Source organism: Camellia sinensis, chromosome 7 (assembly GCF_055761805.1).
Source record: "Camellia sinensis isolate YWXY chromosome 7, ASM5576180v1, whole genome shotgun sequence".
NCBI lineage: Eukaryota > Viridiplantae > Streptophyta > Magnoliopsida > Ericales > Theaceae > Camellia > Camellia sinensis.
This window is the reverse complement of record NC_138967.1, coordinates 193,452,746-193,476,072: the sequence shown is the minus strand read 5'-3', so window position 1 is coordinate 193,476,072 and position 23,327 is coordinate 193,452,746. Positions and strand designations below refer to the sequence as shown.

The following is a 23,327-nucleotide window of genomic DNA, read 5'->3' as shown; positions in this document are numbered from 1 at the left end:
CCTGCTTCTAGAGTAAATCAAGATATCATAAATGAATAAAACAACAAATTCATCCAGAAATCGTTTAGAAACCCTAGTCATCAAGTCTATAAAAACTGCAGGTGCGTTAGTTACCCCAAATAGCATCACTAAAAATTCATAGTGCCCGTGTTTAATTCTGAATGCAGTTTTCTCTACATCTTCTGCCTTAACTTTTAACTGGTGATACTCGGATCTGAAGTCTATTTTAGAGAACACTTGTGCTCCCTGAAGTTGATAAAACATGTCATCTATTCGGGGCAGTGGATATTTTTTCTTCACGGTTACTTTGTTTAGTTCTCTGTAATCTATACACAGTCTCAAAGGCCCATTTTTCTTTTTGACAAACAAAACTGGAGCACTCCAAAGTGAAGTGCTTGGTTAGATAAACTTCTTTTCCAACAATTCTTGAAGTTGGATTTTCAATTCTTTTAATTCAGAAGTTGACATTCAGTATGGGGTTTTAGAAATTGGTTGTGTTCCGAGTACAACATCAATAGTAAATTCAATTTCCCTATCAGTTAAGTCTCCAGGAAAATCATTTGGAAATACGTCAAGAAATTCATTTACTACAAGGATGTTCTATACAATAAGACTATCAGAAGGCGCAGTCAACATGCAACATAAGTAATCCCGGCACCCTCATCTTAACAAATTTCTGGCTTTCACAAAAGAAATCAAATACGGTGGAGGAATTACCCTATTCCCAATGAATACAAACTCAGGCATACTAGGCGGTCGAAACACAACAATTTTATTCACACAATTAATAGTTGCACAATACTTCATCAACCAATCCATACCAAGTATACAGTCAAAATGATCAATACCCAACAGCAACAAATCAACATATAATGTCATACCACCAATAATAATGTCATATGCTGAATAAACATATGCACATACCAAAGAACCTCCAGATGGTGTAGATACATATAACAAATAATTCATAGGTTTTAGTGGTCTACTCAATTTTCGGGAGAAAGCATACGATACAAAGGAATGTGTAAAACCAGAATCTATCAGAACATATGCATTTTGAGCACAAATAGGGTGTATTCCTGACACCACAGCTTCGGTGTTTTGTACATCACTAGGTACTAGTGCGAAAACTCGACCTTGTCTCAAGGTTTCTTTTCCAGTGTTAGCTCTTGTGTTTGTTCTAGCTGTAGAAGCAGACCTGGCTGAACTTGCTGTAGGACGGTTGGCATTATCAGATCCAAGTGGGCAATCTCTCACTATATGGCCTGTCTTGTTGCATTGGAAACAAGCACCGGATATACGGTAACATACATCTCTACATTTCCTTCCACAATCAGAACAAGCTAGTATAGACCTAATGCTCTGACTTAAGCTACTTGTAGACCTCGTGTTTTGCTTTTTGTTTCCAAAAGAACGACCCTTTCTGAAACCGTACCAAGACCTTTTACCCTTCCATTCTATTGTTGGCACTTTAACTTGTTTCTTTGCTGCCAGATTGGCCTCTGCCATTAATGCTCTGTCAAGTACATCCACATATGTAGGTAGCTTTAATACACCTACCCAATCAAATACATCTAAGTCCAATCCACCTTCAAATTTTTGAGCTTTCTTGTAGTCCGTATCTACCATATGAGGAGCAAATCGAGCTAATTTAGTGAATTTAGCCTCATACTCGACTACAGACATGTTGCCTTGCTTGAGTTCTTGGAATTCAAAAAATTTTCGGTCCTGAAAGCATTGAGGAAAGTACTTTTCATAAAAGATCTTGTTGAATTGTGCCCATGTCATGTTTCCATTGTTAGTGCGGGTTAGTAACCACCATCTTCAAGCTTCATCTTTTAAAGTATAGGTGGCCAATAGAACCTTTTGTGTCTCAGAACAGGGAAAAACTTCAAATAATTTTTCCATCTCAAGTAACCATGTCTCTGCCTTCAATGGTTCAATACCACCTAAGAAAGTTAGCGGTTTCTTCTTCATGAACTTCTTTCATGAGTTAGATTTATGATATCATTGTTATCCTGCTCAACTTGGACCGAAGGGGGCAGAGGAGGCAGTGGTTATTGTCTTTTTTGCTGTCTCATAGATTCAGTTAGGGCTTCGAGCATTTGTTCTATTAAGCTCATTCAGGCTTCGAAAGATTCACTTGTATCATTACTCCCTGCATTTTCCATGATGCTATAGGGAAACAAAGTAATAATAAACATAGGAATAATCTTGCTAACAGTGTTCAGAGTACGTTCATTTCTTTCAATTTCATATGTTCATGTTCAGATTCAGTTTTCACATTTATAAAAATTAACACACACTCACACATCCAGATGAAATGTCCCTAATTCTTTTCTAGGACATCCTATAGCTCATATGGACTTGTGTGTGCAGTATAACTCGTGCTTTAATATCACTCTGTCACGACCCAAACCCGCCCCTAAAGGTTTAGCTTTGTAACCGACCAGTAATCCTTGGATTACCGAAGGCCTCTGAACAGATTAGCATAATAAAGGGCTGTGGAAGCAATTATATACAACATACATGGTCCATTGAGCTGTGCTGATGTAAATGGAACAGAAATTTAAAAGTTTATATACCTACACGTGACGTCATAATTACAGTAGTCTGACGTCATAATTACAGTAGTCTTATGTCACATTCATTACACATATAACCAAAGGGGACTTAGCCCAAATATACAGATAAATAGAAAACTTGTTCATAATCCAAAAAGAAAACAAAGTCTTATACATTCACAAAACATGACCACATGACTTTCGGAACCTCCTCGGGAGGCACAAGGGTTGGCCGACAAAATAAGCTCCAGGCGATCATCATTAAGCCTGGTCACGCGCCTGATCGCCTACATACATAAATAATAGAGTGAACGGAAGTCCAGTGAATAATAACAGAGTAAAGGGGTTTTAATTGAATGAATTATGTCCCATATCAGATTCAGAAATCAGAGTTCATATCAGAAACAGATTCATATTCTTATACAAAAATCAGAGTTCATGCTTATTCATACATGGTACATCTATTAGCATTAACAAAATAGATACAAATAGATACAGAACAGATGGTGGTTATGTATAACCAGTTCCATAAAGGAACCTCTAGATCCGAGTAACAATAACAGATATGCTGAGCTCTATAATTGAGCCTCCGGTACAAGTAACAGATAACAGATATACTAAGTTCCATAATGGAACCTCTGATATCGGATAACAGCTAACAGATATCACATGGTATTAAGGATGTCATGAATACATGTCAGAAATTGGACAATCATTCATTGTACTGAACTTAACATTTTAGAAAACAGATCTTATTTCATCATACAGAAAATAATAAAGTTGAACATAGCTTTACGAAGTTATTACTCACAGATGGCTCCAAAAGCAAATAGACAGAAAAGACAAATCAGACGGCTTACTGCATCTGACCTACACAAACATAACATATACACATATTGAAACGCACACTCGGATAGTACTTAACTTGTTTCATTGCGTTCTTAGTGTGTTTCTAAGTCTTATCCTTATCTTTATGTTTTAATTATGGCCAAGGAATGCTTAAGATGCAATGAGGATGCCAACATGCACTTGGAAACACTTAGTGAGGTTTGCTAAAAATAAGGTCCTCGCTCGAGTGCAGCTTCCTTCGCTCGAGCGGAGGTTAAACATAAAGCGTGGTCACTCGAGCACAACTTCGATCGCTCGAGCGGTCTATAAACTCTGCAAAAGTACTGGTTGCTAGATTTTTTCACTCGACAGTCGTTTGAGCGTGAGACTAAAGTACTCGCTCAAACGTAGCTCTTGTCGCTCGAGTGGTCTGTAAAATGTGTAAACTTCTAGGAACATGCATTTTATGCTTGAGCCAACTTTTAGTTGCTCGAGCGGAAGTGTAAAATCAAAGGTGGTCACTTGAGCGCAGGATCTGTCGTTCGAGCAGAGAGACTGAATTTTGGAATTTCCAGATTGATGTTCTAAGTCCAAAACTCAAATTCAAGGTTGCAATTCATGTTCTTTTGGGCCAAAACTTAAGGAAACTTATGTAAACTTGGAAAACTTTGTGCATTTGAGATCATTTCACAAAATCAAGGCCCAAGAACATGTCAATTCTTCAGAACCAAACTTGAAGAATATGTATACATAACATGCATGTGTTAATTCATGTCTTACACTTTGAAGACTTGATCAATTAATCAAATAAAGTGAAATGAGACCAATTGTCAAAATCATGCTAAAATGAACGCATGCATGTATAAATTTCTCCACTTCATCCCGCTTTACATGCAAGCTTACGTTGCTGTCGTGCAACAAAAGATGATAGAAGCCGCCAACACAACTAGTGCGGTTGAAGTGCCCTTTGTCCAGCTCACCGACACCACTCCTCAGCTCGCCATGCTAGAAGACAGTTCGGCATCACAGGACTTGACTGAGCTATTTATTTATTTATTATTATTATTATTATTATTATTATTATAAGTGTAAGAAAATGGTTTGTGTTTCAACAAAGGAATGCTAGAAACTAAAGTAACCTAAGAAAATCTCCTAACATTTTTGTCAACCATAGATCATGCAGGCATGAGCAAAAAAAATAAAAAAATAAAAATAAAGATAAAAATTCAAGATTTATTATGAAATATATATTAAATGTAATGGTAATTTCATTTTACATAGTATTTTGGGTCAACAGACAAATACAAATAGATTAGGTAGACAAGTTTGTTTCTCACTAATCTAAATTGTGCCATCTTACTCTTGCATCTTTTGGAACAGCTTATAAGTCGGTTTATTTTTTAGTTTAATTTTGTTTTCAATAAAAAATTGAGTTAAAATTTTTATTTTTAAGTTCATATATATTAGACAATTGTAAAATTTAATTAAAAAATTCATCCGGAGATGAAAGTAAATCAAATTTTGTTGAAAAAACCTAAAAAGTTGGCCTATTTTTGTTTTTAACTAATTTTTTTTCCCAAATTTTTAGAAAAACCATCAGAATTAGAAAAAGTTTACTAAAAACAAAATAAATAAAATAAATAAATAAAAGAACCTAAAAGCTTAATATCCACTCCATAATAGTGTGATGTGATGGACTACAAGGAATAAACTCACTGTAACCATGGAAAATTATTTAAAAATTTGGAATCATGGTGGTATTTTCTCTCTCAAGAAAATAAGGGAAAGTACAAGAAGGAGAAGAAAGAAAAAACCATGATTAATTTTAACTTCTGAGTTGGTATCTTTCACTTGTGCCTCTCTATTTCTAGTTTACAAAGAGGACACCAAGATATAATTCTGACCCAATTGATCCACACCACACTTTGAGATGAAAAATTAAATAAAAATGTGAACTTGGCACTACCTAATTTATTCCCCTTTCTTTTTCTTTTTAATATAGCATTCCTGTCAATACAACCACAATAAAACAAAAGAAACCCATCACCACCCCACTATGAACATTGGTCTGATTTTTTATTTTATTTTATTTTATTTTATTTTATTTAGTTGATTTTCAATCGGATAAGAACATCTCCAATTTTTAACCTTTTTGTTATCAAATTTAAGTTTGATAAAAAATATTCAAAAATTATCTCAAATTTATTCATTAAATGTTCATTAAATCAAGGTAGAACTATTTTTTTTATCAAAATAATTTATTAAATTCTTCATCAAAATGATTTTTTTTAAAAAAATTAAGTATTGGAGATGATTTTTTCCATCAAATTTGAGAAAAAGAGATATTTAGGATAAAAGAGAATTTTTAAAACAGATTATGATAAAAATTCAATGATAGGGTTTGAATAATTCATATAAAATCAATTTTTTTTTTTACTGAAATTTAGAATCAAATTAAATAAAAATAATTGATGAAAGGCTAGGGATGCTCTTCACATTTTTTTCATCAAATTTAAATTTAATAAAAAGGTGCTAAAAAATCATTTCTAATTATTTCATTAAATGGTCATCAAATTAAGGAAGAATTAATTTTTTCATCAAAACTTATCAAATCTTTCATTCAATCTGAAATTGATGAAATTTATAAAATGAATCATTAAAGATGATTTTTTTCATCAAATTTCAAAAAAGAAAAATTTGGGATAAGAATTTTTTTAAAAATATTTGATTAAATAATTAGATTAATTCATATCAAATTAAGTTTTTAACTCAAATTTAAAATGAAATTAGATGAAAAAATTGATAAATGATTGGAGATAGGATAATTTGTTTAGTTATAGGTTTCATAAATTATTTTTAGACTGGTTTTTGTTTGTCTTGATTTTTTTTTAATTTTTTAATTTTAGTTTTTTTTTTAATTTTTTTTTTTTAGATATATCAAGATTAGATACATCTCTGAACAAAAATACAAACAAATTTTTGTTCGAATATTTGTTTATTTTTAGTATTCTTTAAATATTTTTAATCAATTTATTTTATTTTTTTGATGCATCTTCAATTAAGAAAAATTATTCAATACTACTAAAGCGTCACGTGTTCATACTCTTTCATTAATCATCATATATCAAACCTCCTTATATTCTTCAATTACTCGATACAAAATCTTGGATCTTATTTTTTCCACCAATCACAACACCTTAAAGTGAATTAGGATCCTCTCCTTACTCTCTGTCCTTATCTCCCTATTTACAACAGTGGAGATGCACTCTAAGATGATTTAATGGTTATGATTTGGCTTGTTTAATATTTTTATTTTTTAAAATAGCCAAATCTAAATTGTTAAATTATCTTAAAATACATTTCTACCGTTTAGACTCCCTTAAATACCACGTGACCACACGATCACATACATCTACAATGGTGAACTGGAGAACCGTGCAACCTGGCACATTGTAATGGTGAACCGGACTATTTATATATTGATATAACAGGGTTGGAAAGTTCCGGTCCTTTTCTTCGAGGTTTCTCTTTCTTCTCAAACTTTTCTCTTTTCTCTCTCTTCTCTGTTGCATGAATGAAATTTATTTGTATAAACTGTATATATGATTGTATATGCATCTCAATTTGATCATTTGATCTTAGCGTCTACATTTCCAATTTCTACATGTAGATTGAGGGAGAACAATGTTAGGGTTTTGATAAAATTCTTCGAATTGAACCAGAATTATCCATAAGGTAGTTTGTAGCTTCCTTGTGATTTATGGCTTTGGAAAAAACAAAGGAGAAAATACCAATTGTGGCTTAATTCAAGTATTGTGTTGCTAGTAGTAGTAATCAATATATATATATATATATATATATATATATATATATATCTATATAATAAGGGAGGAATGTTTTTGAATCTTGATAAGACTTTTGTCTATTTGTCAAATTATACACCATTAGATTGATTCAATCCAACGGTTGAAAATGTCTCACTCTCCTTTGGATATTTCAATGGTTGAGATCAGTTTGGGTAAATATCAATGCTTGAGATCACTTTGGATAAATATTAATGCTTAATGTCTCTCCCTCTCTATCTCTCTCCTTTTTTCTCACCCTCAGAATTAAATCACACAGACGTCTTCACTGTTTCTCTCTCTGATTTTGATTTCAAAATTTGAAACTCCATTCTCTCTCATATCTCTGACTCTTCTCCTTCCTCTTCCCACCACACATCTTTCTTTTTCCACCAAGCTTTCTCTCTCTACAAGTTTGATCTCCTATGGTGATTTTCGGAATATAGCCTCGGTGGTGATTTCTACCATTTGCCTCGATCTCTGCCTCCTCTCTCTTTTCGCAGCTATCCTCCCTGTTGTGGGTTAGAAACCCAATCAAGAGGGAGGATGTTCTGAAGATGGTGATGAGCCACCCAATGGGTCTTTCCCAATTCTTCTATTCGTGCAATCGCTCTCGAATTCTTAATCGACCAAACCTATCTGGGTTTTGTTACTTGCGTAACGCGGTTCGATTGAAATCGCTCCGAAAAACACAGGTTTGGTCTTGATTTGATTTGATCGATGTGGGTTTTGGTGCTATTGTCAATGATGTGTCTTTTGGTGACTAATTAGATAAGTGTTTGTGTGGTTGGAAAATTGGGTAGGTATAGGATTGAAGAGATTTCAGTCCCTATCAGAAGTGTTTGTGAGTGAAAGAGATGAGTTGTTTTGGAGCATTCAGTTCTTGCAAAGATAAATCTGAGACTCAAACAGAAGGTAAGGGCATGGATATGATTTTATGTAATTGTATGATTATTATTTTTTTGGTGTATTAAAGTTTGTGATTTTTTGGATTATGGGAGATGGGTTTGAGCTTTATTGACCTATTCAACTCTTGGTTATGGCTTGAATAAGGATATGGTCTTTTGTGTACCTGTTTAGTCTATCCTATGGATGCCCTGCTATGACTGATATATACCCCTTTTTATGCTTTGGTAAGGATTAATATTTCTATTTGATTCCACTGAAACAACCAAAATGTTTTAATTTTTTAAGAAACTGAAATGAAACACCAATGGAATACCAAAATTCTATTGTTTCCATTAAAACACAATAAAACCCAATGCAATATACTGAAACCATAAGTTGTGTCAACATGAATTTAGAATGTCATGTAAAGAAAATTAGGATTTTTGACTTCTTTATGACTTATTTATCACTTTTCGTGTAGGCTATGTAAACTTAAATTTTAACCACATTCCAGGCTAGGTGTTGTACCACTCCGTTCTTTTCCCACTGATAGTGATCAATCATTTTATAAAGTTGTTTGAATTTACAAAGCTGGTTTGCTATTTTTTGATAATTCATAGTTGGCAACCGTTATGATTGTAGAAGGCTGAGTTATTTGTCATTATGTTAATCAAGGCATATTTGGCTTTTTGGAGACTCTTATACATGTTTTATGGAACAGGTGGAGCAATAGCAAATTGCAAGTCATTGTTGGCACGATATCTTATACATGTTTTAATTTATAGTTATTTATTTTATTTTTTTTAGAGGTTCGTAGTTATTGATTTTTTGTTTGTTTTCTTATTATTATGCTATCTACTTTAACCAAGAGGAGTCTGGCTGATGGAATTGCCCAATTTTAATTTTGGTGTCATTTTGAAAGGAAAAATGAGTAATATTGAATTTTCAAATTACTTTCCAATTAACTTTTTAGTTTTCTTCTAATCTCATTTTCTATCGGCTTTTATTTGTTGATCAGATTTTCATCTATTTTGTGTTTGAGTGATCTAATGAAAATTATTGTTTTTGTTTAGGACCGCTTAATTGAGCATAGTCTATTGATTGCCTTTTTTTTAGCAATTACAGTATTAATTTTTAATCATAACTGTTTTCGAACTCATAACCCATTTGATATATTTATTTGAAATCATACAAACAATTCATGAGATACGGTATGCAAGAATTGATAGAAAGCATGCTTAGATATATTTTTTTCTTCTTTCCTTTTGGAATATTTTTAGGCACAAGGCAATCGCTAATTGTCTTATATGAAAATGAATTAAAATAGCGAATGACCCGTGCCTGATTGGGGATAAAAAGATCTTAGTATCTTTGTAGAATTTTCACCAAGATTGCTTACGAAAATTGCAGGTAAGTCATTTTTTTATATTTTTATTTCTTCACATCTTGATTGTAACCCATTAAGTATTTTTCCATCCGAGACACTTAATTACTAGAATTAATTTTGGAAAAATTGCAAATCAGTGGTAAGACCAAAAAAAATTGCAAAATCATGGGAAACTTTATCACTTAAATTATTAAAGTTGATAAGCTTTACTATTGATTTGCAATTTTCCTATTAATTTTTAGATTTTATTATCGATTTTACTATCAATGGTTTTACTTCGAAAAGTGGAGAGACGAGTTGACTTTTTGTTATTCGTTTTAAATTCTCAAAAGATGTACAAGTGATTTGGAAAAATAACATTTGACTGCTATGTATGTATGGTTGCTACATTTAATTCATAGTTATTTATTTTATTTTTTTTAGAGGTCCGTAGTTATTGATTTTTTGTTTGTTTTCTTATTATTATGCTATCTACTTTAACCAAGAGGAGTCTAGCTGATGGAATTGTCCAATTTTAATTTTGTTGTCATTTTGCAAGGAAAAATGAGTAATATTGAATTTTCAAATTACTTTCCAATTAACTTTTTAGTTTTCTTCTAATCTCATTTTCTATTGGCTTTTATTTGTTGATCAGATTTTCATCTATTTTGTGTTTGAGTGATCTAATGAAAATTATTGTTTTTGTTTAGGACCGCTTAATTGAGCATAGTCTATTGATTGCCTTTTTTTTAGCAATTACAGTATTAATTTTTAATCATAACTATTTTCGAACTCATAACCCATTTGATATATTTATTTGAAATCATACAAATAATTCATGAGATACAGTATGCAAGAATTGATAGAAAGCCTACTTAGATATATATTTTTCTTCTTTCCTGTTGGAATATTTTTAGGCACAAGGCATTCGCTAATTGTCTTATATGAAAATGAATTAAAATAGCGAATGACCCGTGCCTGATTGGGGATAAAAAGATCTTAGTATCTTTGTAGAATTTTCACCAAGATTGCTTACGAAAATTGCTGGGTAAGTCATTTTTTTTATATTTTTATTTCTTCACATGTCACGACCCCAAACCGCCCCTAGTAGTTTGGTGCCGTGATGGCCAGTAATCCGTAATTACCGAAGGCCAACTTTTCAAAACTTAACACAATCAGAGTATGGATATAGGGGGCTCACAAATGCGGAAGCAATAAATCAAATACAAGTGGTCCATAAGAGCTGTGCGTAGATTAAAGCAGTGCCAAACATTCCAATTAACTTCACAACTTAAATACAACAAGGTAAAAATACATGTTACATCTTGATCAAAAGGCTTCTCGAGCCGACATATACAAATACAGCTAATACAAGTCAAGAAGCATGATTTTCAAGATTTGCCGACATGCAAAGCAGGCATTGCTGACGTAAATACAAAGTGAAGCCGACATAAGCATGAATCCAAAACAAGCATCCAAAACGATCTAGGCGTCGCCGCCGTCCTGCTCATCACCTACATATATATAGAGGGGTGAGTACAAAACTCAGTGAATGGTACTAAAAATAAAGGTTTGCATGAATAAGGCCGGAGTCCTTCAAAACGAAACACATCAAACTTAGCAAGGCAAGGGATGAACCGTATTCATCAATCAAGTATCGTAACATCGGCAAAGCAAGGGATGAACCGTATTCATCATTCAAGTGTCATAACATCGGCGAGACAAGGGATGAACCGTATTCATCATTCAAATATCATAAGGCTGTACGATCCGTAATCGTTTGGTCAAAAGTATTGCGAAAGTTTAGAGTCCTCCAATACAAGGGACTTGTGCACTTAGTACCGCGAAAGTTTAGAGTCCTCCAGCACAAGGGACTTGTGTTACTTAGGCCCGTAGCCCGATTTAACAAGGACCGTATCCTTTTATACTTAGTACTGCGAAAGTTTAGAGTCCTCCAGCACAAGGGACTTGTGTTACTTAGGCCCGTAGCCCGATTTAACAAGGACCGTATCCTTTTCAAAAGTGGCATCAACAAGGAGTATACTTGGCACATCAAAACAAGAGCTATTTATTTATGCTAACAAAATACTTTTGTCAAACAAGGCAAACAAGATTTATCAAAACAAGTATAACATAGCTTTATCAATAATACCACTCACCTAGTTCTTCAGGTGCAGACTCAAAGCAATATCAAGGACCTACAATCACATGGCAAGTCACATTCTCAAAGCAATCTCTATATATACATGCAAATGATCTCGGCATTCTTGCCAGATCCAAGTCAAAGACAAAGCAAAACAAGCTGGGAGCTTAATCACTGCTCCCGTTTCATAAAAACACACCGGGTACTGTCCAGGGCTAGGCCGTGGTCCCGCTAAACAAAGTCAGGAGAAACCTGGGTTTTCCTTTGGAGAATATGAAGAACATGATCATTTGAAAGATGGATGCAAGTTCACAACTTGTTACAAAATCTGAGTTTTCATGCCAAGAGTTCAAAATATGGACCTAAGTACCCATTCAAGAAAGTCATGCAAGAACAAACACAAAAACATGGTTTTCGTTCCAAACTCTTCGATCAAAATGAGACTTTGTTCAAGAACACATGAAAAACCATTTTCTCTTTCTAAAACCAACTTCAAAACGATGCATGACATGCAAAACAAATCCGATTATGCAATGCAACTAGATGATCAGCAAGAACAACCAAAGGAGATCAAGATTCTAACCTCAAAACTCGGATTCAACCGTTCAAACCACAAAGATCAAGCTTGGAAGACTACTCTCACTCAAGAACTCTTCTTCCCCCTTTCTAGAGCTTCTCTCTCTAAAACAAAGATTTGAGACAAGAAATGATTTGTTTCAAGGTCTGTCGGCTGCCTTAACAAACAGCTCGGACACGTGGCATTATCGGGTTGGTTCAGCTCCAAAAAGGTGATTGATAGACAAGACAGCCTCTGACAAATCGTATGCAGCAAGCTCGGGTAAGACACATCGGCAAAGAGACGACATCGGCTCAAAACAAGGATCCAGCAACGGGATAGAAAAACATCGGCTAGGGAGGACGACACTTGACTAAGCTGTGCCACACCTTGGCCGGGGTGCGCCACATCTCGGCCTAGGCCATACCTGCCTGCGGACAAGGCTCAAGTGCAAAACATCTCGGCAAAGAATGCCCGAGGTGAAGATGGGGTTGAACAAGATCTCAAGATAGTTCTAAGTACAAGGGTCAAAGACGGACTAAGCTCAAGATGACCTCGGCTACACACACACTAAGCAAGGAACAAAATCATGCAAGCAACTTAAGCAAATCAAGGCAAGATAAAACCTTTAAATTAACATAACAAGCTAGACCATGCAAGAATGTACGCAAATATGGCAAGAGTAAGGTGAGGGTTGTTACATCACATCTTGATTGTAACTCATTAAGTATTTTCTATCCGTGACATGTAATTACTAGAATTAATTTTGGAAAAATTGTAAATCAGTGGTAAGACCAAAAAAAATTGCAAAATCATGGGAAACTTTATCACTTAAATTATTAAAGTTGATAAGCTTTACTATTGATTTGCAATTCTCCTATTAATTTTTAGATTTTATTATCGATTTTGCTATCAATGGTTTTACTTCGAAAAGTGGAGAGACGAGTTGACTTTTTGTTATTCGTTTTAAATTCTTAAAAGATGTACAAGTGATTTAGAAAAAAAACATTTGACTGTTATGTATGTATGGTTGCTACATTTAATTCATAGTTATTTATTTATTTTTTTAGAGGTCTGTAGTTATTGATTTTTTGTTTGTTTTCTTATTATTATGCTATCTACTTTAACCAAGAGGAGTCTGGCTGATAGAATTGCCTAATTTTAATTTTGGTGTCATTTTGAAAGGAAAAATGAGTAATATTGAATTTTCAAATTACTTTCAAATTAACTTTTTAGTTTTCTTCTAATCTCATTTTCTATCGGCTTTTATTTATTGATCAAATTTTCATCTATTTTGTGTTTGAGTAATCTAATGAAAATTATTGTTTTTGTTTAGGACCGCTTAATTGAGCATAGTCTATTGATTGCTTTTTTTTAGCAATTACAGTATTAATTTTTAATCATAACTGTTTTCGAACTCATAACCCATTTGATATATTTATTTGAAATCATACAAACAATTCATGAGATACGGTATGCAAGAATTGATAGAAAGCATGCTTAGATATATTTTTTTCTTCTTTCCTTTTGGAATATTTTTAGGCACAAGGCATTCGCTAATTGTCTTATATGAAAATGAATTAAAATAGCGAATGACCCGTGCCTGAATGGGGATAAAAAGATCTTAGTATCTTTGTAGAATTTTCACCAAGATTGCTTACGAAAATTGCAGGGTAAGTCATTTTTTTTTATATTTTTATTTTTTCACATCTTGATTGTAACCCATTAAGTATTTTCTATCCGTGACACTTAATTACTAGAATTAATTTTGGAAAAATTGCAAATCAGTGGTAAGACCAAAAAAAATTGCAAAATCATGGGAAACTTTATCACTTAAATTATTAAAGTGGATAAGGTTTACTATTAATTTGCAATTTTCCTATTAATTTTTAGATTTTATTATCGATTTTACTATCAATGGTTTTACTTCGAAAAGTGGAGAGACGAGTTGACTTTTTGGTTAGGACCCCTCTGTCTCCTGCCGTCACCCTGACCATCTTGGCTCCTCTTGGAGCCTCTCTGCCCCTCATCCTCCTCCTGCATCAAGAGCTCCATATGAGCTGCAGCATCCACTAAATGTCTATACTCTCGGATGAAAGACCCACCAACCCTCAACTTGAGGCCCTGCCTCAACTTCCGCTCAAACTCATAGCAACGGCGTTTTTCGGACGCCACCAACTCAGGTGCAAATCTGGATAAACTAGTAAAAGTGGCCTCAAACTCTGCCACCGACATACCCTGCTGATTAAGCCGGCTAAACTGATCCCTCAGCTTCTCCTTAGCCACTGCAGATAAGAACCTCTCCTGGAAAGCATTTATAAACGCCTCCCATGTACCACCAACACAAGCCTTCTCGTACTTCCACCATTGACCCGCGTCTCCCTTCAGCTGGAAGGATGCCAAGGTCACTTTCAATGCTCCGTCCTCAATGCCAAGCATCTCGAACGTCTTACTCATTTGTTCCAACCACTCGTCAGCCTTCAGTGGCTCCTTTGGATCCCCAACAAACTCATCCGGGTTAGACTGGAAGAACTCCCTCTTCAAGAAGGAAGGCCCTGCCTCAGCTGCCTGATTCCCAGCTCTAAGAATACCTAAAGCTCCTGCTATCTCTCGTGCCAAGGCACTCATAGCCTGTTGACCCGCTGGCTCGGCCACATTGGCCTGACCAACTCCCTCCTGCACTGCCGGAACCTCCTCCGGTAAAGGCATCTCCTGCCTACCACGCCTGCCACGCCTACCACGTCCTCGTCTTGATAGCCTAATAAAGGTAACCAAGACTATTAGCACATTCACAAATGTGCCGAAGCTATAACACTCGCGTCCTAATGCATGGACAACTGTAATTCATTCCACGTAAGCACATAAACACATAAGCACTTACGAATTTCATTTCCGGATAATGATAGTCCCGAGGCGTTACTAGAGTTCCGGTTAGAAACAGCATTGATCAAGTGCCTTTCCAACAAGACTCACAGGAACCCAAGGATCCAATCAACATCCTAGAAACTAAATCCCATACCCACATAGTCACATAAGCATGTTATCAATTAAACACATGGCATATGATACTACATCTAAGTCTCTATCAAGCGAGACAAACCCATTGTGATACTAATCACTTCCCACGTACCCTAAGTATTCGAACCCGGTACGCTCTGATACCAAGTTGTAACGCCCTCAAAATAACAACATTAAGCCCATCAATATAAACATACATTTATATACAAAAGATCCAAATTCTTCAACTCATCAGAGTACTTCATTACAAAAGTATTACATGTTAACAACAAAAGCAAATGCCCTACGGGCTTACAGCTTTCCAAGTTAACACTTGGTTACAAAAGAGAGTACTAACTGGATTACATATTAAGCCCTTGGCTTGAATTTACATGTAATACAACAAAAGGAGATATGACAACAAAAGTCTGCCCGCCTCCAGCCTCCCAAGCTATGTCCTTGGAGGTGGCATGCTACCTGTACCTGAAAATGATGTTCCCATATAGGGTGAGCCACAGCCCAGTAGAGATATACTAAACCAACTATGAACAATGACTAAAAGATTAGCAATTGATAGATGGCCAATACCGATACATCCACATATATCACATCACAGTTTCATGACATACAAGTCTATGCCACTTTTCATTCTCTACCTTTATTTAATAGATAAGCATGTTAGCTCTATCAACACATCAACAGATAAGCATATTACACATCAACAGATAAGCCTATTAGCTGTATCCACACTTCACTAGACAAGCATATGAGCTGTATCTATACTTCTCAAAGATAAGCCTATGAGCTGTATCTTCACTTCTCTAGACAAGCATATGAGCTGTATCTACGGAGTTCATCCCCCATCTCCTCCCAACACTATCCGGTTTAGAGGTTCATCCCCTATCTTTCCCTAAACCGCGGAGTACATCCCCCATCTCTTCCTCTATACACAATGCATATAAACACAAAGGTTCTATACACAATCAATCAATACATAGGATTAATGTATTCTATCCACCGTCATACTCTATGACTTAATCAATCGATTAGTTTTAGTTTGCCTAATCATCATGCATTGTCTACAACAATCAAGACCATCCTCCACTGATAGCCCAAAACAGTTATTTCTAAACAGAAAATAAATGCACAAAAATGGATATTTAAATCAACATTTCAATTAGGTGAGCGATAAATGATCCAACTACACCCTTTAATCCCTTCCCTTTTCAATTTCCACATTCTCAATTCAATCCCTCATTTCCAACAATTAATTATACAAATTAACCAATCAATGTAATTAGGGCATTTTCCATAATTAACATTTCAACCCCTACGGTTTCATTTTCATCAATGGTTCAACATTAATTTTCATTCCTTTATGCCAAACATGCATTTTGGTTTTAAATGATTAAAACCCCAACTTTTGTAAAATTACACAAAGGCCCAAACTCTTCTCAAAATTACCCAACAACTCCCAACATATCAAAATGCTAAAATTTAAAGACAAAGCTCATAAAGAGGAGTAGGATATCCCTACCTCAAAAGATGTCTCCCAACCAAGAAGGTGAAGAAAACGAAAATGCTCCAAATCATGAATTTCTCGGATCAAAAGATAGCCCTCGACGATCAACAACTTTTTTGTAAAGGCTAAAGGTGAGGAAATCACTCCCACTAGATCAATACCTAGAGAGAAGGTAAAGTTCTAGAGAGAGAGGCTCTCAAAAATGGGTTTTAGAAAAAGTAGGAGAGAGAAAGGAAAGAAAAAAGTGATTTAAAATCACCCAGCGGATAACTCATAAACGTATAACCCGCTAGAGCGTAGAATAGAGCTCTCGAGCGTAAAGCACAAACACCTGATCCCGCTTGAGCGCATAGATGACCGCTCGAGCGCCAAGAAACAAAAGAAAAACACATCCGCTCGAGCGTGAAAACCAGTCCGCTCGAGCGTAGATTTTCATCTCCCAGAACTTCATAGAAAAAGGACTACCCGCTCGAGCGCCAACAATCCCGCTCGAGCGCGACCCGCTCGAGCGCAAGAAACCCGCTCGAGCGTAGAAAACACACCTGCAGAAGTTTTGCAGGGCCACGAAATACTAGAAGTGTGTAAACCCCGCTCGAGCGCAAGAAGGCCCGTGTAGACACCCAATTTTTGACCGTCCTTAAGACTTGGACATCACCGTTTGAACACTCGGTGATCATCCATGTTTGTGTTCGTTTGGAGTTCCCGGAGGTCTCGGCTACGTGCCTTACCTCAGGATCTCCGAACTCGACCGTTTAGTGTCTGGTTTTGCACCAAACACTTGTGTTTTGCCTTTGAGAGGCAGGGTAGGGCTTGTGGACCATCCCCACCCACCACCGGCAGTGGCTAGAGGTCACCGGCTGGTTTTTGATGCCACCGGCAATGTAGTTTGCCGGTCGGCACTGTTTAGTGCCGGTCGGCACTCTTTTTGGCCAAAATGGCATTTTTGGCGGGCCGGCTACTGTGCATCTGCTTTTGCAGATATTTTAAGACAGCTGTCTTGCTTTTGCTCCCCTCCATACACGTGTATGGAGGGATCTCCCTCTTATGAAGCTTGTCTTGTAAGCTTTACAAGACAAGAAGCTTCTATAAAGAGAAGAGCTCTCTCTTGTTGCTGGGGTTGGAGACTTGAAACACTTGAGAGATATTTAGACAGCCATTTTTAGGGTTTTAAGTTCTAGGGTTAGAATCCATACACCTTCCATCTCTATATCTCTCTCTTGTGTGTGTTTTAGTGTGTTTGTGTCTTACTATTGCACACAAACACATAGTGTTTCACCTTCCTTTAGCTACTGAGGTTCTAAAAGGTTGTTCTTGGTGTTCTTGAGTGGTTTTGAGCTTGAAGAACTAGCTGGTCCACCATTTGTGAAGAAAGTCTTCAAGGGTAACAATTTTGACTTTATATTCCCCATTTTTGCATTGATTTTCTACCTATCTTAGAGCTGTTTTTGTGCTTATTGTATAACATAAAAAAGTTCTGCTTTTAAGCCCTCTTGGTTGTTTGTTAATAGTGTTTTGTGGTTTGGGTAAGTTTGAACACCCTTAGGCCTTGAAAGTCCTCATTTTGTGCTATTTTGTGCTAGTTTCGAGACTTTGGTGTTTGGGCCTCTTCACCACTGAAATCTTGAGGGATTTCAGTGGTGGAGATGGTGCCTTGAAGTCTCCAAAAGGAGAGGGCCACCCCCTCTCCTTGTTGTCCTTGAAAAGGACGATTTTGGCCTCTTGAGGGAGCACCATGTTAAAGTGTGTATTGACAATGTCTTGGCTGCTTTTTGTGCTTAATATGTCATATTATGCCTCTGTTTTTATTTGGTTTTGGTACCCATGCATGCTTAGCATACCTACCATGTAATGCCATGATATTGCCTCAATGTGCTTTAGGTTGTTAGCCCTTGTTAGAGCATGTTTTAGGTTTAGATTTGTGAAGGTTTTGTGCCTATTTCACCATGTTTTAGGTCTGTCCATAAGTGTTTGGGTCGGATTTGGCATGCTTAGTATAGCTCCTTTGCATTTCGGCTTGTTGGCCTAGAGTATGTGCATGTATAGCATGACATCTTTGCATCGATTTGGTGATTTGGGGCCACCCTACATGTTATTTCAGTCCCATTTTCATGCCCATGTGTTTGCCTTGAATGCTTCTTTAATGCTCTGAAAGCATGTGTGGCATGTTCTATGTTTTGGCCATAGTGCATGCTTTGAAATTGAGCCCCTTAGATGCTATCTAGGGGATCCCCTTTGCACGTTCTAGGTCTGCCTTGAACCTATTTTAAGTCCCCTTAGCCTTGTGAGGCTTGGTTGGCTTAGCCATGGTTCAAGTCACCTTGACTTGCTTCAAGTACTTGGGACATTTATGCATGCTTTGCTTGTTTTGTTTGCTTGGTTTGAAACCATCCTAACATGATTTTCAATGCTTATAATGCATGCTAATTAGTCCATGATTCCTTCTTTCAAATGTGTTTGAGAGTTGTTCAATTTGTGCCTAAGTGTTGGCCTTTCAACATATGTATGTGTGCATGTGTATTTGGTCCCTCATTATAGCACTTTGGCCCTTGTTTTAGGCCTTATTAGAGCTGCCTAAACCATGCTTAAGTCCACCTTGATATTGATTGGCATTGCCTCATGTTTGCTTGTATGCTTGCATAAGTTTGTTGCCATGCCATGTTGCATCCTTAGCTTGTATGCCTAGGTTGCATTGCATCTTGCATGCATGCCTTATTCCTTGACTTGGTGATAGGAATTGGGCCTTGTTTGTTTGATTGGTTTGCATTTCATTTGACATGAAAATTGCACACTTGATTCCTTGGGCCATCATGCATGGAAATGCGTGATTGGTGGTCTGAAAATCGAGGCACATGTCCTTTTGAGTCACAAACATGATAAGGGGCATGAGTGGTGCATACATGCTTTGAATTGTGCTGCCATGCTTTGCCTTGCCCTCTGTTGCTGTGAGTTGCAGGTTCTGCAGGCTTTCTTTGCCGACCGGCAGTGCCAAGTGCCGACCGGCAATATTTTATCTGCCGATGGCTTCACTTTGTGCCGGTGGCTAAACCATACTACCGGTGGAAATTCCATTCAGCCGGTGATGTCTCCCAGCATCCAAGGAAGTAGTCCTGAGGTTTTGGCAGCCTCCAGAGGAGTAAAGGAAGGAAAACAGAGGCAGCCTATGCATGGCGGCGCATTTCCGAGCGGGACCAGGCATGCATTGCATCGAGCCCTCCTCCCGAGGCGGTTTACTGTTTTTCTAGCTTTAGTTAGTTGCTTAGTTGATTAGGCAATTTGTAATATTTAATTAGCTTGCGTAGTTAATTATTTGTAATATTTATTTGGTCCCTCCGAGTGAGGGCAAATCTGTAATAAGTGTGCGTGAGTGGTGTGTATGTCTTCCAATCCCCACTTCTTTCTTCCCTTTTACTTACCTGCTTTGTTGGTTAGTAATAGGACATGTTTAATTTAGCATACCTTATGCTATGCATGCGTGCATTCATGCATTTGTACTGCATGCATTAGGCTTGGTACATCACGCTAACTACATTTGTACTTCAATTCTAAATTGAATACGTGCATCAATTGATCGCATCTCATATACCATGCTTAGGTTAGCCGAGCCTACTTTGATTGCATCCTGTATGCGTTGCATTAGGCAATTTAACATGAACTAGGACATGCATGTTTGCTAACCAGTTTATTGTTTTGGCACGGAGTACAATGTAAGTATTTCCGCTTTAGCATATCGCATGAGTGTGAATGTTGCCATGATAGCATGCTTAACATGTGGCTGGATGCTTATGTGTTATAAACTGCTTGGATGCCTACGGGTGAAGGTTGGATTGTTTGAGTTGGAAAAACTCGTTGAGATCCATGTTTTAGCCTGCTTGCGAGTAGCAAATTCCAAAGCACTTTTTAAAACAAACGGATATGCAATGCTTATTTCCGAATTAGACAATCTAGTCTATACTTTTTTGTTGTGCACATAACATAGTAATTCTAGGCTAATAATTGGTATAAGAACACATAACGTTTTTCAAAAACGGATATCACGGTTAGTAGAGGCCGGTCTTCGGACCGGGCGAAAGGGGGTGCTCATAGCTGACCTTCCCCGATCGTACCCAAGCTCCCGAGCCGAGACAACTCCAGTGATGACGGACATGTGGCCTTCGGCACCGAGTCAGGATTTCCTAAATTCTCCCATTTTAAAATATTTAGGTGGCGACTCTGTATCTGGCAAAGCAGTCCATGTTTGGCACTACTTTTTAAAAAATCTGTTTCTCAAAACGATTTGCCAGATTTGGACTCTTTGGTTCAGATTTAGAACCGCGACACAAATCGAGTCCGAACTGTAGCGTGAGGTCCCCCGCGGACTTGTTACAGTTTCTGGCGACTCTGCTGGGGAATTTAGAGAGCTTGACTCGAACTCGTGATATCCTGTTTTGATTTCGCTTATGTGTTTCTTTGCATTGCATGTGCATTGGTGCGCCTAGGAACACAGTGTTTGCTATCTGCCATTCCTGAACGGTTTGCCGGAGGCTTGTCTTGTCAAGACATGACCATAAGGCTGACCGGCTATGGGCTCTGACAGTATGGGAACACAAACCCCGGTTTTACCGGGGCACCCTTTTGGACCATTCGACCTAGTACATATTCGGATCCATAGTGACCATTCCAAGCTAGGACAAGTTGCTCACCCGATGTTAGGTTGTTTGAAAACCGCTGCGTGCGTAGTGAAACCCTAGCTCCTGACAAAATAGGACAGGGAAACCCTACCCCAACATAGGGGTGTTTTGGCTCTTTTACTTGCTATGTGCTTTTAGAATGTATTTCTACAGGAAAGTACATACCAGTTTGCAAGTTTGAGTATCGGGTCCGAGGGCACCAGAATCAGTGTTGTTGAGAATCAGTTATCTGCGGGTATCCGGATTCAGTTTTGGGAACAGTGATTCTGGAGAACAGTGATCAGTAGTGGAATACAGTTGTTCGGCTACACCCGTGTTTGATCAGTTTGGGCTGAAATGCTGTCTGTTTTTCCTTTCAATTCAGAAAGTCGAAGAGTTGATACAGAATAACCAGTGCTCCCCCTTGCTGAGGCAGGACCTATGACGACGCAGAATTCAGAAGAGTTCGTAGTTATGACGACTGCATTGGATTAGGGGATCACTCTGCAAAGTGAGACCAACATGGGTATACCACATTCACCCAGGACGCCTGTTGTGCACCCGGTCTGGGCCCCCCAGTTGTATCAGGCTCGTGAGCCCACCACCTTTGAACTAATGGGGATGATAGGTGATCTCCAGAGGTCTGTGGCAGATCTCGCCTACGGAATGTCAGCTTCACCTCCAGCTGCACCATATGCCGGAAGTTTTGTACCCCAGGAGCCCCCGCTGTTGGGGCGAATTGTGATCGAACTCAGTCAACCGGAGATGGCCTCCAACTACGGCAATGACATGCCCGCATCAACCCGAACCCTCGATCAGGCTGAGGCCGGAGAAAAAGGCAAAGCAAAGGTAGATGCCGATCCTATTGAACAACTGTTGTGGGCAGTCGAGGCTTTGAAAGCCGGGGGGATGAACAAGCAACAGATAACCGCAGTCGTGGCAAAAACTGTGGAGGATGCTTTCCCCACTCTACCTGAGAGTAGTTCAAGTCAGTCAGAAAATCGGGATAGGCCCCGTCATGCCAAAACAGTTCCTCCTATTCCCGGCCCTGCACCTGGGAAAGATCAAAAAGCTAAAGTGGCGCCTGCCGACCCTTTTGCTTGTGCGGCTAGTAAAAGTGCTCAGACTCCGAAGTACCTGCCCCGAGGGCGCAGGGCCTTTCATGCTCTGTACATGCCTCTGTCCAAGGCACTCCAAATCCTCGCCGAGAAGGGGCACCTTAAACCCTTGGAGCCTCGGCCACTCCCAAAGAATCTCCCTGCCACGCATGATGCTGCTCAGTACTGTGCGTACCACCAGCAGACAGGCCATCCAACCGACAATTGCTCCCGCCTCCGTCATGAGGTACAAGATTTGATTGATAACAAGGTTATCCTCCCGCCCACCTCAGCCAAGTCCGTTACCACCCAGTTGTTGGATTTTGAGGGCTCAGATGCTGCGAGTATGTAGTCAGAGAGTGAACCACCTGCGGACGGCATTCGGTATGTTTCGGATGTGGCGTCTGGCACGCATTTTTGAGCATCGGTGAAACCGAGTTTTGTAAATCCTGGCTTGGGTGTCGAGTCAGTCTTTTGTTTTGAGTCTGTCTCTTTGTTTTGAGTCAGTCTTTTTGCTTAAAGGTCTGTCTTGTTGTATCGAGTCAGTCCCCTTTGTATAGAATACTAGGTGATTCTGGGGTTGTTATCCCGAACACCGTTTTGTCTTGTAATTATCTGTTTTTGTTTTTAGTCTGTTTTTGCCGAGGGGCCAGTTATACTAGCAAATCTGAATGAAACAACTGTTGCTATCTCACTTTCGTGCTTACTTTCAGTACAAGTGCCAGAGGATTCGAATGGACTAACAGTACATCTCGCCTGCTCTCCTGCGCGCCAAACTCATTGCATTAACCTAAGTTTTTCAAAAAACCACTTTTGAACACTGAGGTGATGAAAACAAAGAGGAAGGAATTCCTCGGGTTTTGCAAAACTTTGATCAT

The 23,327-nt window shown here is 37.8% G+C and overlaps 1 protein-coding gene and 1 long non-coding RNA gene across 2 annotated transcripts in view; one reads left to right on the top strand and one right to left on the bottom strand.

Moving 5' to 3' along the window:
• Window positions 1–468: 468 nt before the first annotated feature.
• LOC145796421 (uncharacterized) lies at window positions 469–1,788 on the bottom strand. The gene is made up of 3 exons (XM_082881528.1): window positions 1,065–1,788; window positions 718–902; window positions 469–600 (listed from the first exon to the last, which is right to left on the bottom strand). Exons 1-3 carry the CDS (start codon window positions 1,786–1,788, stop codon window positions 469–471), a joined length of 1,041 nt encoding a protein of 346 aa, XP_082737654.1.
• A 6,027-nt stretch (window positions 1,789–7,815) lies between these two features.
• LOC145795548 (uncharacterized) overlaps window positions 7,816–23,327 on the top strand; it is a 31,119-nt gene continuing 15,607 nt past the window's right edge. The window contains exon 1 of the long non-coding RNA XR_014336649.1: window positions 7,816–8,149. This is a non-coding gene — a long non-coding RNA (uncharacterized LOC145795548). The remainder of the gene's footprint in view (window positions 8,150–23,327) is intronic.

Excerpts from the sequence above, each read along its gene's own strand:
- LOC145796421 (XM_082881528.1), bottom strand. The coding sequence starts at position 1,788 with ATGACATGGGCACAATTCAACAAGATCTTTTATGAAAAGTACTTTCCT. Across the intron at positions 903-1,064 it reads GTCAGGAATACACCCTATTT|CATATGACATTATTATTGGT; the intron begins GTGCTCAAAATG and ends ATGTTTATTCAG. Across the intron at positions 601-717 it reads TTGTATTCATTGGGAATAGG|AACATCCTTGTAGTAAATGA; the intron begins GTAATTCCTCCA and ends CTTATTGTATAG.